At 33.1% G+C, this 18,806-nt stretch overlaps 1 protein-coding gene across 1 annotated transcript; it reads right to left on the reverse strand.

The window, feature by feature from the left end:
* Positions 1-9,229: 9,229 nt before the first annotated feature.
* On the reverse strand, positions 9,230-15,881 carry LOC107831483 (uncharacterized). Its single transcript, XM_075250422.1, has 2 exons — positions 15,358-15,881; positions 9,230-9,573 (listed from the first exon to the last, which is right to left on the reverse strand). Exon 1 carries the CDS (start codon positions 15,741-15,743, stop codon positions 15,360-15,362), a length of 384 nt encoding a protein of 127 aa, XP_075106523.1. The 5' UTR covers positions 15,744-15,881; the 3' UTR covers positions 9,230-9,573; positions 15,358-15,359.
* Between the last annotated feature and the right edge of the window lie 2,925 nt (positions 15,882-18,806).

Raw genomic sequence — 18,806 nt, forward strand, 5'->3', positions numbered from 1 at the left:
GATGCTGGAGTCCAACCGACCATTTACATAAGAAAGAAGCAATGGACCACAGGTTGCCACGTATAGTTTGGCATCTAACAGATAAATAATGTGCCCGTCAATTTCTTCTATCAAATTCTCATCACGCTTGCTGAGCTATCATGGCCCTAGCTTAATGAATTATAACTTTATTTTCCTTTGCTTATTTTGCCAAGATTGGTAACTTACCAGTAAGAAACAATTAGTCCTTAATTAGTAATGAAGCAAAGATGTTACAATCTTTTCAAATATTTGGGGACCGTTTTTATTTATCATAGAGAAAAAAGTTGGCCTTGATGCTTTATCGACAACTACAAAAGGCACGCATTTTTGTTGAATTCGTATATATCACATGGGTCGACAGAAGCACGCCTTCCTACTGTGATTATTAGTTAAAAGTCTCTCACCATCGTTTGTTTCCATGTTTATGTCAAATTAAGCTCGACACACGTTTCTCAACATTAATCTTCAAGCTTTGTATTCAACATAAATTAACTTAACTTAAGGTTTTAGATAAGATAGTCACATATACTTCAGCATAGTATTAGAACCAGACTCATCCCGATATTTGGTTTACCCGATATTGAGCCTCCCATATTATGTTGCTCATGTTTTAGTTGCCAGGCCTGGGTGTTCGGCCTCGGGTGTTAAGTTGTCCCAATCAGTTATTTATATGGGATGTTGAGTTGGTCGCCTTACATGATCTAGGACAATTATTCTCATCTCATAAAATAGATTTTAGATTGAGTTAGGCTGAAAAGGTTCGTTTCATAACACTATATGAGCTGGCAGGCGTTCAATTCTCATTACCTCCTATATTATCAAAAAAAGAATTTTCACGTGGAGCAAAATAATCAGGTCCGTACGTAAAGGGATATATCGAAAATATAATTAAGTTACTAGTTAAAATATAATAATTCTATAGTTTAAACTTTTAAATGAGATGGTCGGTAACACATTTCAATAAATAATGCTACACAATAGTGGGCCTAGTTTCTTGAAGTTGCTATGCTTGATTTTCTCTTATAGTCTGTTCTTTTGGGAGCTCATATTTATAACTAACAAGTAACAACCAATATTAGATGCATATGATCTAGGAATCTTGATAAGGAATTCGTTTAATAGTACTAGGAAACAGAAGAATCTGAAGATCATTGCACAAACGAAAAGTTAATTAGGAAGATAAGAAGGTGTTAGCTTTTACTGCAATTGCAAATATATGTCATTGTGATAGCAACATGAAAGGGAGAGGAGAAGACTTTACAAAGGGGAGGGACCAAACTGATCATTTTCTTTACAATGCCCACTCAATAGATTAAGGACCACCTATCGCACTGGTATATTGCAGAGAGATTTTGCACGGACCAACAGCTTGAATAACAACTCACTCCATAAAGATAGAAAAGGTAAAATATTCGGGATTATCTGCTCAAAGAAATGAGCTAATTTATGTGCATTAATATCTTTTTAGCTATAGATGTCAGTTTTAGCTTTTCTCTATGTAACTAAGCTAGCTACTTTTTAAAACTAGCATTGATTACCACTAATATACTCCCTCTATCTCATGTTAATAATTGTGGTTACTAAAAATACTTGTCTCAAATTATTTGTTACTTTAGAAGTTCAACACAAAATTAATTATTTTTTTTCTTTTTTACCCTTAGTAATAATTATCTTTGAAGACTACAAACACCTAACTTTGTTCAAATACCAATGAAGAAAGATTAAATATTAAGACATGAATAAGAGTAAAGTGGTCAAAATTCCATCCTAATTAATTTTTCTTAAGGAGCGCGTACAAGATAATCATGACAGATAATATGAGACGGGGAGCAGCTTCTAACACCATCGACATGCAAAGTCCCGGCCCCACTTATGAGTTATATAAATTAGACTGATGCATGTTGGAGATACAATTAGTAAATACAAGTCTCTCGCTAACAATTTAAACTTTTAGATGAGATTATGACACACAGTATATATGAGATTAGATAGTGGTGGAGCAACAAATTTATATAAGAGGATTCAAATATTTATGTATAACGAAAAAATATGTTTTACTCAATTTGCCCAGTATAATTTTTTAACGAATGAGTTATCAATTGAATGCCTTCCTTCTTACTAGCTTCACCCTGAGAGCATGTAGAGGTCTTTGATTTGAGTCTTATCGCCACTCATTTATTTTATTTTAGAAAAAATATATATTTCTTTGCTTATAAAAATTAATCAGGCCGCATGTGAAGGGGTGGGAAGGATATAATTTAAATAAATAAAAGTGTCATCTCTCTGGCCGACAACTTAAGCTTTTAAATGAGATTGTGAAATACTTCAGCAATGCAGAAACAATTTCATGTTAATTTGTAGAAATGTAAAGATAGTAGAAATGTAAAAATAATGTTTAGAAGAACTTGACTTTCTAACTGATCATCTAGCTAGCAGAAGAGATTTTATTTTAGGTATGTTCATAAGAAAGTCAAAGAAATAAGAGTAGCATAAAAAGGTTCACATTACAAGAACTCATGGCTCTATTGAAAGAGAAAACAAGAAACATATAAGATTAATATATGACGGCATAATAAACTACATAATTTTGTGAATTAATTGTACATCTTATGTGCAGGAAAGCATACAGCCTTTTTTAATTGAATCATCAAACACCAATTTCACCACCTATAATCAGGGGCGGGCCGACGAATTTTGTGGCCTAAAGCCAAACTTTATAAGGGGCCTCAACTTTTTAATTTTTTTATTATTATTTATTTGAAGTCTATTTTTTTTTAACTTTTCTTAGATACAAAGTTATTTATAATTTTCTTATAATCAATAACTCTTAATAAGTATTTCTCAATTAATAATATAACTAATCCATTTAACCTTTCTTGTAACACTATTATTCTTAGGTAAGATTTTATCAATTTTAATTTTGAAAACTTCTTTCCGCTGAAGCAACGGTAACATGAGTTATTAACATTATTCCATAAGAAATTTAGGTATTTGAAAAAGAATTAATTTTTTTATTTGATTAAATGTATTAATTAAACTGTTATCTTCTAATTGTACTATTTTCCTCCAGAAAATAAATTTAAACCATCAATATCGAATTGATTATTATGCTTTAAGGAACATTCAAGATTAAAGCAATATTTTTTCAAATTTCCAACATCTAGTGATTTTAGATTTATTGCCAAATATAAAAACAAAAATATTTTCATATGCTTTGAATTGTTCAAATCTATTTTGAAGTGAAAAAATAGCATTGCCTATCATGTATAAAAGTAATCAACACTAAAGGACTTTTCGAAAGATTTTGAGATTTCATTATCAATATTCGCATCAAATTGTTACTTCCTATATATCACACGTTTCTTACGAAATTCGGGTTCAATATTCATTTCAAGTGCAATTTCCTTGGTAGAAATCATACTAGTTGCAAATTATTCTTCTCTATATTTGTTAAAGAAAAAAACAGATTTTTTCACTTTGCAGATTTTATTTTAAACTTATACATAGTTTATTAGATATAACAAAAAATGAGACCTCCATAAATATAGGGCCTAAATCGATTGCTTTACGGCTTTATGGAAGAGACGCCCTGCCTATAAGTTTTTAGGACAACAAACCTAAACTGATTGTTATACCGCGGGAGAGCAAGGGAATAGGGTTCTGTCATTTTCTGTATGCAAATGGCAAGTACTACCGACGGTTAGCAAGAAAAGAAAGAGGTGTTGATATTCATGTATGGACTCAAAAGGTCTATTTACCCTGCAAGGGAAAAAAGTGGGGGATCTCAAGAAAGAAAGAAAGAAACAGATGCCGTTTTGATTATTTCAAAAGGATTTTTTTTTTTTTTTTTTGCGCTAACGAAAAGAGAGACTTCATATTAAAAACATAAGGATTTAGTTATTAATTACATAACATAGGATTGACTGTGTAGCAGTTTTTCCCAATTTGTCTTTATTAAAAATTTGTAACATAAAGTCTGGAGGTATTTTCCGGAACATAATGTTTTCTTTCTCCGTTGTTGTTTGTTGCTTGATGCTTCCTTACTTTGCCAGAGCGTGTTGTCTTCCCGATATATATGTGTTATTTCTTCCACTCCAACAGCATCAAGAAGAAAACTGCAATCATAAAGAAGATGTGAGTAGTGTGGTTGTTCGTCTCTAAATAAGTTACATAATACCTATGCATCTATTTCCAGTATGGTGAGAAAGAGATTTTTTCGTGAAGGAAAGCTCTAGTCCTGCTATTAATGCCAGTATTTCAAAAGGAATTTAAGTTTTATATATATATATATAATGCAAAATACTTTTACACTATGTGATTTAATAGGTGATAATAGTTTAGACATCATTTTATCTGGTTACTATTTCTTAATATTTATCATATAAATCTATTTTTAATTATTTACGAGTGACTAGATTGTGTAAATAATTTTTTAATATAGTGTATAGAACCTTAACACTTTTAGGACAAGCTACGTTACAGACGTGATTAAAAATTGCCAGTTCAATGGTCCCGGGACAGATTCAAAGGAAGTCCTTTAGTCAGACTTTTATTTCTTCAGAACTAAATGCTAGCTAATGAGTACTAATGCTCATCCCATTGATTTTAATGGCAACACATATCCCCAGGGGCGGCTACAATGTCGGATATGGGTTCAATCGAATCTAGTCTTTTGTTTATACTTTATATATTTTTTTAAAAAAAATCATTGAATATATAAAAATATATAATTTAAAATCCAGTAACTTAAAAATGATTACAATGCCGAACTCATAAGGTTCAAATTCTCGCTCCGCCTTATCCCATCGTCTGATTCTCCTTGAAATAATTGAATTTTGTTCCAGTCCACAGCCGCAAGTTCCACCGACCCTTTACTGAAAATGTTGAAATACTGTTCTACACCTTTATCATATCATGGATTATGAATTCGATTCCGTATCCAACTTCTCCTTTACTAGGTCTTTGTTTTCCTTCTGCTTGTGTTCCTTGACGTTAGTTATTAATTTGTAGTTTTCAGTAGTTCATAAGTGTTAGGAGTAATATGGATAGGATAAGAGCGTTTTGTATCCTCGCAATATATCATGATATTGACATCGTTTAATCAGTGATAAATATATACGGCTGCAGGCGAAAAGTAAAGGGAGATCGGCCAAACTATAGCTAAAGCGGGGCGGGGCCATCTTGGACTTCCAAGTGCTATTCGAATGCACGCCCCTATTTGACACACTCATTAAGGAAATACGAACTCCTAGAGAAAAAAGATGTATTCACTAAATTATCTTAATTAATTGTTACCTTGACATATTGGCTTATGTATATAAGCGCAAATTTTGAAAAAACAAAATTAATTTCTTCTTGATTATGTAAATGAAAACTTATTGTGAACCAAAATAAATGTGGACAGAAGAGAGTAACATTTATCTCTAGGACTAATTACACATTATTAATATGCATGTGCGCGAGTGAAAGATAAAGAATTTAATTAAGAAGATCAGGTAAAAGATATAGAAATTAATTAAGAGGATCAGGTAAAAGAAGATATACAGTGTAGGATGGTATGAGTCACTTTTTAAGTCTTTGTCTGGTGAAGGTGAAGATAGCAAGGAACGAAAGGTCAGATTTTAAAGAAGGATAATAAAGTGAAAGACGAGCATATAATTCGATAAGATACTTTAAATTCTTGTAGTTGCTCACCACCGTATAAATGTTGTGGGATAGATGGGTTGCCACCCATAATAGTGGTCTCGAGTTTGAATCCAGGGCTGCGAGTGAAGAAATATCTAGTAGCGAGAACTTTCCCCTTAAATAAGATCTATGCAGTATAAATTTAAATTAATCAGGTCAGTAGATTCCAGATACTAGAAGTGTAGAAATATATTGGCTCCTTGTGATCCTTGCGAAGGTAAGACATTATATGTCCGTTTCCATATGTATCGTATAATATTTTGGTTGACGGTATTAAATAAATTTAAAAAAAAAAAGTGAAAGAAATGGCTGATATATTATCTTGTTTCGAAATAGTAATATTGGACAAGTGAGGGCTGCTCAGTTGGTAAAAGCACCTTCACCCACAATCGTTAGGTCCTAGGTTCGAGACACGCTGGAGGGGAGTGTTGAAGTACTATAGATCCTCCGAAATTGGGAGGGTTTTAAAAAAAAAAGTAATAATATTTGCATCTCATCTACATGAATTCAAACAAGAGGAGAGTGTGTGTTGACCAATGGATGATTGATCCTTGTATCAAGAATCATGCCTGCGCATGTCAGTAGGTTAAAAAAAATTCACTTGATTGGAAGCATCTAGTAAATTTGCTGTCCATGCAACAGTCATGAAACATGTCCAGAAAAAGGAAATTAATTTTACTATTTCTGACTGCAGAAAACATTGTTGTCAGGCATATTTCCCTTTCGATGATTAGTTAAAAGACATCAGCTTCAAATTTTTCAATCCATATTAAGAATTCCTAAAATTTATTCCTAGTGAATAGCTAAGAAGATCATCCACTGCCCTTCAGATATTTCAGCCTCTTTCCTACCAAGCTCCTACTTCTATCTGTTGGTAAATGAAAAGTCTCAAAGCAGAATAAGAACCACTATTAGGGGCGGAGATCTATGGGTTCGGCCGAATCCAGTAGCTTTGATTCAAAAACTATATATTTGTCTTAATAAATTTATTGAATATGTATAAATTATTAATATAAAACCCTGTAACTTAAAACATTTAGAATCCCGAACCTATAAGTTTCAAATTCTGCTCCACCTTTGACCACTATTACTATACCTCAATTGTAAGTAGGGGTTGTCTTATAAATCCCCGTCACTCATTTAAGCTCAACTCATATAATAAGTATTTGGAGTATACAAAATAGAAATGCAAGAACTAGGCTTCAGTGTCAAATAAGTTTGGGTTTACAGAAAGTCTTAAATGTTGTTTGATATGTCTAGATATCTGCAGACAATAAGGGAAATGCAGTAGCAGTTCACTTTCTCTGCTATATCTTGCATTATTCACTGCCACTTACATGCATTTATCCTGATCAGTTTAACCCTTGCTTCGTTTTTAGGGTTTCTATGACCTCTTGTAGTCACTGCCTAACGGACGAAATTAAATTAGTACTGCATCTCACTCAGAACTGACAGATCCAGAAGATGATGATGAGAAAAGATAAGACAAAATTTTAAAAGTGCATTGCGTAAATAGGAAATTATAAATCAATTCTACTTTGTATATATTAAAGTGTTGAATCCATTACTATAAGAGAATATTCTAGCTAGTGTGGTGACAAAGTAAAGGTGGCTGAAAATTATTTTAGGTTGCAAATAGAAATTCGAGCGTGACATTTTTTAAATTAGAATTCTTGGCTCCGAAAATGTATAGAAGGGTATAATTTCATATGTTACAGCCTTACAGGATCAAGAAGCGAAGGAAATACAAAGTAATTACTACCATGGAAAGAATAGTAATTTCAGCTTGATCTAGGTGGGCAGGCAAATATGTCAATTATTCAAAAAGAGGGTGATAGTGGCTTGCTTTTTCTTTTTCGGTACATTGAAAAAGTATAGTGGGTTGCGAAATACATAGAGAGGAGGGTCATTTCTTTCTTTTTCTTAATTTTTTAATTTTTTGGCAGGGACAATGGCGAACCTACGTTCAGGCTAGTGGTTGCTCGAGCACCCATTATTTTTAAATCAAACACTGTATTTATATGAAAAATTCGCATTAACATACAAATAAATCTACTGAGCATCCATTACTTAAAATTTCTGGATTCGCCACTATTTAGGAAGGTGAAAAACGAGGCTCTTCTTTTTCCTATGGGTAGCAGTTGTTCTACGGATTCAGTAAAACACTTGTGGAAAGACATGATATAGTCCTAGAATGTACAATTGAAAACATCTGGTAGTTGGATTGGTACGAAAAGAATCATGTCTTGGGATGGTTACTTGAGGGTAAAGCAAAAATGCTGCCTCATTTCCAAATTGGGTTAAGATGTGAAAGTTGAAACCATATAAAAAGAAGACGTCGACTTTACTGGTTGTTGGATTGAGGCATGCGTGACATGCCGTACAATGATAAGGGAAAATAATTTCCCCCGTACTATTATTCCTTCTAATAAAAACACTCATCTTTTCTTATTTGTTCCTCTTCAAATTCACACTCATAGCTTTACCCAACTTTTAACACCAACATTGTGCTTTTGTACATCACTTTACCTTCTCTTTCTTGTTTGTCTAGTAATTGGACATAGGAAAATTTGTAATCTTCGTCTCCACGAAGTATTCCATTTAAAACCTACTCTTGTTCATCTGGAATACTACTTAATCATGTAGAAAGATCAAACTGGAAAAAAAGCAAGCCAGAGAACGGGTTGAGACTTGTGATCTGAAGACCAAGTCAGACACTATTAGACGTCTCGCAGAGCAACTTTCAACGACAATTTTGAGACTATTCGAGCAAGAGGGCGCAGAAAATGCCTAATTGCTTGTAGCACCCCCTGTATTTAGAGTTGGTAATGAAGACAATGTGATGAAAAAGAATCACAGAGCAGTTGGCATAAATACAACGCAAGAAGGCGTTAGAATGAACTCCAACACGTGTGCTTCCAAGTTAAGATAATGGACCAGTTTAGTGTCATCGGGAGAAATATACCATACATTCACCTAAGGGGCGCTTGATATGATGTAAATTATTGTCCTAGATATTTATCGTAGAAACCATTTTAGCATGAAATCAAACAAAGCAAAAGTTGCATCACCTTCCACAACTATTTAGATTTCCTATCGGGCTCCAAGATGCTGGTGCCAAAAGATCATGAAGTATTAATTACTATATGGCAAAAATACTATAAGAGCCATTCCATATACTAATGTCTACTCTCGAATTATCTGGCAAGTACCATCAGCTAAACCACTATTTAGAACCTTGGTGGTAATGTATGGTGTTAGAAGGAGCCAGCATTCATCTACCTATCTTCGTTTTCGATAAGCTAGAGGGGTTTTGGACGAGGAATTGGCTAAGTATATATTTGGAAGACTTGCATTGCATATGACCTGCTCTTTTGGAAGTATAATGATTTTGGAAACTGATATTGTCGTGCTGTCCTGTCTAATTATAGGGAATCAAGAACAACCCCCTCTTGGCAGGGAAGCATTGTGTTGATAAAATATGATTGAGATAAAAAGTCCAATAGAATCTGACCAATGACTGTAGTTGAAGCCATAACCAAATTTGATATCAATATCTTTCGAGGGTATGACATCAGGCAAAGCTGCTAATTTGGGAAATTAGAATCAGACTATAGCTAATCACATGCAGAATTCGACTAGCTTGGACATTTCAAACAAAAGATAGGAGATATAATCTGCATAATATACTTGAACAGAATTATTCAGCTGCTGAACTTTTTGCTGTAAAACCAAATTGCTCCAGGAATATAAATCTTAGCATGTTAAAAACAAAGGGAGTACATTTGCATGGCACTTGGCTGACACTGCAATGCATCATCAGCTGCTGTTATTGACAGTACCGGAGTCTTCGGCCAACTACACAGCCTGGTAGAGAGGGAATTTCAGCAGTTACAAATCATGTACATGTGATAATACCAGCACAGCTAATAAAATTGAATTTTCCAAGATGACCAAATAAAAACAGAAATAGATTTGGAAACAAAAAAAACAGATACTTTCTTCCACTGTGTGAGTGCCTAAACAGCTACACTTTTTTCTTCTTACTTGCATTCTTCTATAACATTTATTAATCCTTGGACCAGTCAGATAATAAAAGAGGAGGACCAGATGCAAGGAATGGTGTTGTCATAAAAATGCTCATATGCGTAACATTGTGGAATTTCAGAATGTTGTCTTTACAATACTATAAATTGTTATATTTTGCACTGCTTAATGAACCGTCTAACTCCACTTTTTTTTATCAGGTGAACCACCTATTCTTGCTAAAGAAGAACTATCCCAGTTACTATTTCTTTTTGGCAATTATGCCAGAAGATACATGGTGGACCTGATGTTATATAAGATTAGTGGTGCATGCTCACGACCTGCTCAAGCTTGGCTCAGTCCCGGCTCAAATCCAATTGTGACTTTCCAACTTCGAGCAGAGTCCGAGCCCGCTTGTCCTTCCCACAATTTTTTTTTCTCATATACCAGTAGGCCGCCTCTTCTCCCTCTTGTAGTGTCACCCCCCCCCCCCCCAAAACAAAGCCCCCACGTCAATCTCTCTCTCTCCATCATAAATTTGATGTTGGGAAAACTCCAATATATAAGCAAATATACCAAAAGTTTTTTTATAAGAAAAAAAACCTTTTGTTATATTGCTTACACATTTTACTTAAATATACCAAATGGTAATGTACCTACATAGTAAAATGTTTCCCCCTCTCCAGCATATTTCTCTATCTTCCCCTCTTGTCTCTCTCTTTTCCTAATTAGCCTAAGATCTAAACCCGATGAAAAGCTAGCTTCCACATATTGCCAACCAAAAATAACAGCCCTTCCTGCTCATCTCCAGCACCTGTTATCTTGGATCCAATCTTTAGTTAAATGGAACAAATCCATAGTCCTATTTCAGCATCAGATGCATTACATTTGACTTTGGTTTTCTCTTGTTTGGAAATCTGAGGATATGTTAAAGCCTTGTAAAACCTATTTCAGCATTAGATGCATTGCATTTGACTTTGGTTTTCTCTTGTTTGGAAATCTGAGGATATGTTAAAACCATGTAAAACTCAATTCTTTACTGATTATTCCACATATGAGAGTTGTAGGAAATCTTTGGCTTGTTTTCTTAATCTTACGAACTTCCAGATTGATTTGATAAAAGTTCAGTCGTTGTTGTGGAAGCTAACCAAACCCGTTGAGCCAGTCTCAAGCTCAGCAAAACTTGATCATCTCAAGCTCAAGTTCAGATGGACACAAGCCAACCTGAAGCTCAACTCTCGATGCACCAAGTTGAACTACACCTGGCTATTCTTTGGCTAAGCTTATAGCTCATTTCACTACTAAAACGACAGTAGACTTTAGAGCTATGGGGGGCTAGAACCAGGCACAGCCCCTGTGAATGTTCCAAGTGTATAATAACTATGCTTGCCGCAACATAAGAACATCTTCTAGCATGGCTTTCAGACATACTCTCTGCTGATTCGCTCTTTCATCTTCTCCTAGAGACTAGCTATAGAATGAAATTAGCCCAAGGCAATTTACCGAGTCCGGAACCAAAATGTGGTTCTTTTGGACAAATAGCACCTTAATAGGTGTAAAAAAAAAAAGATGACATTTTTATATATAGCGCCCAAATACTGGGCGCTATACATTAACCTTAACTGTGCCGTTAATGTATAGCGCTCAGTATTTGGGCGCTATACATAGAAAGCTGACACTAACAGGTATAGCGCCCAAATACCCGGCGCTATACCCCTTTTTTAAAAAACGAGCCGTCTTCTTCAAGACGACCATTCTGCTTCTTCTTCCTCAATATTTTATATCTTCTTCTTCTTGGTCCCCCACTCCCATACCCGCTGCCCCACTATTAAAAAAAAAAAAAAAAATTGGGACCCCCGTCACATAAAAGGTGAAGAACGTAGGTCCCACATTCGAATAGAGCTTCGTATTATTGTTGATTCACACTTCCGGAGTCAAAATTTCAATCTATTTGCTTTCCGAAAATTCTAAATCGAGGTATTTCGGTTTATTTTAAGTTGAAACTTTTATAACAATGCATATTATTTGATTTGTATGTGTTCTATTTCGGTTTGTGTTTTTTTCCGAAACTAGTATGTTAAATTTATCCGGATTTAATATTAGTGTTTTATAAAAAAATATAAATTTGTCAAATAAATTTGTCTTTTAATATCCTGATTTATATATATGTGTTTTCATGCCGTTTTGTGTTTTATTTGCAATTAAATTTATTTGTTGTTTATGTTTAGTTTAGATTATTTTTTAGCGTAGTAAAATCTAGACCTTTTTAGCGTAGTAAAATGTAGACTCTTTTAGCGTAGTAAAATTTAGAGCCTTGTAGCGTAGTAATGTGTAGTATTTTAGCTTAGAATTCCTTTTGTTTAAGTATCTTATACTGGTAGTTGAAAATGCAAACTTTGTACAATTAAGTTAATAATTGTATCAACACACATAATTACTAATCTTAATTTGGTGTCACTGGGCCTCATAGGGAGTAATATAAAACTTGATCCCATCACAAAGACCCAATTATGATTTATTTTACAACTCTAAACACTTTAAGATCTAGATGTGGCTACTTTACTCTAGAAGAGTACCGGCAGAAACTATGAGACATCACTATATCCACATAGACAACTAAAAGCAGTAACTGCTTTTTGTCAAGCTATTTCAGTTACTGCTTGTTTGTTAAGATAGTTTAGTTTCATGCTAACATGGTACCCACTCGAAATTTCATATTTCATCCATAACGTTTGATCTCATTAAGACGGTTGCATCTCTGCTTAATTCATTATATTACATTCTTGCTCTAGCATAATAAGGTCCAAATGAAGCATTAAGGTGGTTCATCAAGGCACATTAACATTCTTATACAAAATTATGCACATTTAGCTCTATACGTTGTTTCAAGTCTATAGCTTACTAGTATTTCTTTAGCTTTAAAAGTTTGACATTCTGTACCCATCTTCCTTTCTAACGCATAACAGTAGAGTCAACTCGACCTAATCTTAAGTACCTCTAATTATAAATCTCATCAGCATGATTTTCCCTAGTCAACTATAATGTCAATATCGAGAAATGTTTTCAACGAAATACATGAAGTTAAGTTTGTTCTAACTGACCAGAACATGCAACCATCATTAACAATAGGCGGTGGAAGGGAATGAAAAAGCTAAGAGGACAATTGGTACATTCATTTGGTAAAGAACTTATCTTGCCTTGTTGTCTGGTGTGATAAAAAAGGAAGCAAAACAAACTCTCCTTTACTTTCCAAGCAGTTTTGAATAGGTTAGGAAGCTGACTAGAATAACAAATCTTCATTTTGACTCCCCTTTCTCACTATACCTAATGCCCCATCTGAATCTTCTTCTTCCAACCCGCAAACAAAGAAATAGAGACTAACATGATTGTTAATTTGTGCTCAGAGAAAAAATGGTGCTTTAAATCAAAAGAAGAAAAATTGAATAATATAATGTTAAACTAGTCATACTTCACACTGGTGTTGGAAAAAGAAAGAAACTAGGACCAATCAAAAAAAAATAAACTAAGCTAATTCTAGTTAAAAACCTCATCAACTAGTGCTATTTGGCATAAATATCAAGTGGTACCAAATGATTTTTTTGATAAGGTAAAGTCACGTAGTACCAAAAGATAAAGCTAAACATTTGCAATTTTCAGTCTTTCTGGCACATGTAATTTTGAGAATAGCACAATATTATTTTGCAGGAAGCAGCATACGTGGTCAAATTTTGAGCACAATGTTTCCTTTGGTAACACTGAAGCCATTATAATCAGCTATAATATGATATTTTTCACTTTAAAAGTGGGGGAAAGGAGAAGGTTTGAAACTTGTAAAAAACTTGGGGCTTGGGTTTTACCGCCAATTTGCAAAAGGGGAGATCTTAGTAGGGAGGGGAAAAAGGAAAAGGAAAAAGCTGGAACAGGGGTCAAAGGTGCTCATGGCAGGGGGGAAAAAGGAGGGCATGCCATCGAAGGCTAGTTCCTGAAAAAAGGAAGCATGACAAGAAGCAACCTTTATTTGGACGAGACCAAAAATGAGGCAACAGTAGCAAGTGGAGGGCAGAGTAAATGGGGCAATGACAAGGTTATCGAGGAAGGAGCCATCGTTCGGTTGGATGGAGGGGAGGGGATGGTACCACTAGCTACAGAAGAGCAAATGCAGCAAGGAATGGAAGCAGCAAGTACAAGATCTTAAGTAAGGAAAGGACGAAACTCCTTATAGTGAAACATAATATGTAAACTTAGGCATATTTCGCACCAAAACCATTTGGCCTGTAAACTTTCTTTTCTACTCTAAGTTGGCAGATTTTCTACATAATTCACGTCTTTTTTGAAATTGCAGGTTTGTAATGCATTCATGTACCTCTTGTCCATAGACTCCTCAAAGAATTTCCCACAAAAAATTATGCTCAAACTGCAGAAACCTAGCTAAGCATTAAATCTCATTTTCAGTTTAGGCCCCAGAAAGGTAAATCTCTGAACACCCTCTCCCCCAAACATTCTATTTGTAGACTGCTCTCAAAGTTTCCAGTACATCCCATTTCATCTTCCCGCAAGGAAAGGGAGGAAAAGCCAAAATCTCGTCAAGTGCTTAGTTCATTAAATGGAACTCATTTCCTTTGCAAATATTCCAATTTTTTTCTACCGTTATTGATGAAGGGGGTAAGCAGAGTGTCCAAAATATGCTTGGAGGACAAATGATAAAGCAAAACAAGGAGTCTCTTCAAAAGGCCTCAGTGGAAAAGATCTAAAGATTGAATCTTTACATCAAAAAGTTTAGTCTCTGCCCCCCACGTCTTATCCATATCACTTATTTTAATCAATACTTAAACATGGTTTTCAACCTTTAGTACTAAAAAGATATGTTGCTCGGATCCTCCAATAATGTCACCGGCCGTGTTTCGGATCCTCTAAAAGTAATGCATTTGGAGGATTCTACATGGGTGCAGTATCATATTTTGGACAAGACCAGCAACATAGCTCAAAAATATCACCAACACAATTTTCATACCATATCCTAGACCCTGTATGATTACTATATGTTACCTACTTTCATACCCAACCAAACGCTGTAAAATTATCTAGAAAATGATTTTCCATGAAAAAGTAACATTTGCCTCCATAGTGAAGCAAACCCACCCCTACATCTTCAAATAACCTGTCTCCTAAGATAGTGATGGACAAAAGACGAAGAAACAATGATATCGACGCTTTAGTGATGGACAATTGACGAAGAAACAATGATATCGACGGCTTCTAAGATAGCCTTTTGTCCATCACAAAAGGCTATCATTGTTTCTCCCCTCCTTTACCACAGACAAACTAAAGCACCACCAATTAAAGACAAATGAGAAAAATCGCCAATAATTAAAGAGAAGTTCTAAGTTCCTCCTATATGAGAACACCAGCTAAACCCAGTACATCACGTATTTTCATCAAACGTTCAAATAACAATCTATGTGCAACAATGAGGACTAAAATAACTCCAAATGTGCCTTAAAAGCCAAATTAGTACTGAGGCATACACGATTGATTGATTAACTGATTGATTATTCAACTAACAAGCCCAATTTCCAACAATGACTAATAAACAGATAAAGAGACCCTATAATCGAGATTCCTTACCTTCATTTCTGGTATCCACCACCAATAGCATCCATATCCTCTTCAATCTTAGCAGTCAAATAAGGCTGAGGAAAATCATTGACATCAAAAGTCTTCTTCTCCATCATCAGCTTCTCAACATCAGCTTTATTGAGGAAAGTACGCCTAATTGGAGGACGGTTACGTCTCTGGTCACGCGAATAGTACTTGATGTCGAACACGGTTTCAGGATTGGATGTGGGTACGATGGCCTTAGCTTGAGCTGTGGCCGGACAGAAGAGCCTGTAATCAGTTGCCTTGGGTACAGCGGATAGATATTCTGGACTTGTTTGTGGTCCAGTGAACTCCCACGGCTTCTTCATGAAGCACTTTAGGGTTTGGATCACCGATTTTCCTGACGAAGCCATTGACGAATTTGCTGTGGGGAGTCTTGAGATCTGTTTGGTTTCTTGGAAAAAGGTTGGATTTTTATATTTTTGTGGTTTCCGGAGAGAAAACTGTTTTGGGCTTAACCAAGGGTCCGAACTTCAAACTTTTTTCTGTAACTGCGGGTTCAGTCAGCTTTTTAGATAGAATTTAATTTACTTTATTAACCAGTAACGTCAATCTATATATTATTAGAAGGAGAGGACAAGGTCATCAAGTCAAGTGGCAGCCTAAAAAAAAGTCATATGGCATAATTAGTTATTAATTTATATCTATATATTATTAAAAGGAGAGAACAAAGTCATCTTCTTAAGCCAAGTGACACCGTAAAAAAAGCCACATGACATAATTAGTTATTGGTTATTATTTTTAATTTACTTTATTAACCAGTAACGTCAATCTATATATTATTAAAAGGAGAGGACAAAGTCATCTCCTTAAGTCAAGTGGCAGCCTAAAAAAAGTCACATGACATAATTAGTTACTAATTAGTTATTGGTTATTATTTTTAATTTAAATATCTATAAAAAATCTATATCTATATCTATATCTATATATTATTAAAAGGAGAGGACAAAACCATCTCCTTAAGCCAAGTGACAGCCTAAAAAAAGCCACATGGCATAATTAGTTACTAATTAGTTATTGGTTATTATTTTTAATTTAAATATCTATAAAAAACAAAAATAAAAAATAAAAAACTAGCAACTATATATATATAAAATAACTACCATTCAAATTGGGTGGGAGTAGTTTCAAGTTGGATTTTCAAAATAATTTTAAAATAAAAAATGATATTTAAAAAATAAAAAATTACCAATTCAAATTGGGGAGTAGTTTCAAGTTGGAGTTTTAAAATTATTAAAAAACAAAAATAAAGAAATAAAAAACTCTTGATTCAAATTGTGGAGTAGTTTCTTTCTAATATTGTAGTGTGTGTGTGTATTATATATATAAAGAGAAGTAAATAATTATATGATGCCAAGTGCGGTATAACCATAAAACAACAAGTGTAGATTTTTAGGACAAAGCCATCTCCTTAAGCCAAGTGGCAGCCTAAAAAAAGCCACATGGCATAATTAGTTACTAATTAGTTATTGGTTATTATTTTTAAATTTAAATCTTCTATCTATATAATTAAAAGCAGAAGACAAAAGCACCTCATGAAGCCAAATGGCATAACAATTGAATGACACATGGCATATATATATAATTAACTATAATAAAAAACGAAAATATAAATATATAAAAAAATAACTACCATTCAAATTGGGTGGGAGTAGTTTCAAGTTGGAGTTTCAAAATAATTTTAAAATAAAAATGATATTAAAAAAATAAAAAATTACCAATTCAAATTGGGTTGGAGTTTTAAAATTATTTTAAAATAAGAAAAACAAAAATAAAGAAAATAAAAAACTCTTGATTCAAATTGTGGAGTAGTTTCTTTCTAATATTGTAGTGTGTGTGTGTGTGTTTTATATATAAAGAGAAGTAAAAAATTATATGATGCCAAGTGGAGTATAACCATAAAAGAACAAGTGTAGATTTTTAGGACAAAGCCATCTCCTTAAGTCAAGCGGCAGCCTAAAAAAAGTCACATGGCATAATTAGTTACTAATTAGTTATTGGTTATTATTTTTAAATTTAAATATCTATAAAAAACAAAAAAATAAAAAACTACCAACTATATATATATATATATATATATATATATATATATATATATATATATATATATATATATTTATAATTAACTATAATAAAAAATGAAAATATAAATATATAAGAAAATAACTACCCATTCAAATTGAGTGGGAGTAGTTTCAAGTTGAAGTTTCAAAATAATTTTAAAATAAAAAATTACCAATTCAAATTGGAGAGTAGTTTTAAGTTGTAGTTTTACAATTATTTTAAAATAAAAAAACGAAAATAAAGAAATAAAAAACTTTTGATTCAAATTGTGGAGTAGTTTCTTTTTAATATTGTAGTGTGTGTGTATTATATATATATAAAGAGAAGTAAATAATTATATGATGCCAAGTGCGGTATAACCATAAAACAATAAGTGTAGATTTTTAGGACAAAGCTCCAACAAAGTTGGAACTTTTAATTTATTTTATAATAAATATCGAAATAAAAAAATAAAAAAATCTATATTTATGTCAGTAGAACTTACCTAGTTGTGGCTCAAACTCAGTATCTATATTATATTAAAAGGAGAGTAGTGAAGCATGTGATTAAGCCAAGTGGCAAGCTAAATGAAGCCACTTGGCAATTTTAAGACAACATTAATTATTAAAATTATAAATAAAAATATAATTAATGGAAGTAGTTTAATGAATCTTATACATAATCTAAATAGATCTTAGACAAATCTAATCTATACATGTATATTTGTATCTATATGTATATCTATATTTATATCTATATATTGATCAACTCATAACTTTTTTTCTATATTAGCTAGAAATATGGAAGTGAAAAATTAATTAAACATTAAAAAACTATAATATAAAAAAATAAAAAATACAGAAATACGTAAATTGAGATAATCTATGACTATTTATATTTTGGAGTATGTTAAAATATAAAATAAAATTAAAATTTATTTATGATATTAAAAATTTATTGAGTATAAAAATTAAATAAAGTCAAGCAGCAAAATAAGATCTTACTCAATCTATCTATATTATATTAAAAGGAGAGTAATGAAGCATGAAGTTAAGCCAAGTGGCGTATCGAGAAAAAGCCACTTGGCACTTTTATGAAATCTATTTGTTGGATTCTATTTGTATAACATTGAAAAAATATTATTCGATATTCTTTTGTATCTAATTATTAATTGGATAAAAAATCTGTTGGGAAAGAAAGATGAAATCGAGTTATCCGTGAACATATATTACCATATCTAGATTATATTATATATAAGTTCATGGTTTCCGTCAAAAAGTTATTATTTGATGTTCTTTTGTATCTAATTAATAATTTTTTTTTGTGGGAATGAAATATGAAATAGAGTTGTCCGTGAATATATATAACCATAT

Source organism: Nicotiana tabacum, chromosome 3, assembly GCF_000715075.1.
Source record: "Nicotiana tabacum cultivar K326 chromosome 3, ASM71507v2, whole genome shotgun sequence".
NCBI classification, from domain to species: domain Eukaryota; kingdom Viridiplantae; phylum Streptophyta; class Magnoliopsida; order Solanales; family Solanaceae; genus Nicotiana; species Nicotiana tabacum.

Bases quoted from the DNA above. Each gene is read 5' to 3' on its own strand.
- LOC107831483 (XM_075250422.1), bottom strand. From the start codon at position 15,743: ATGGCTTCGTCAGGAAAATCGGTGATCCAAACCCTAAAGTGCTTCATG.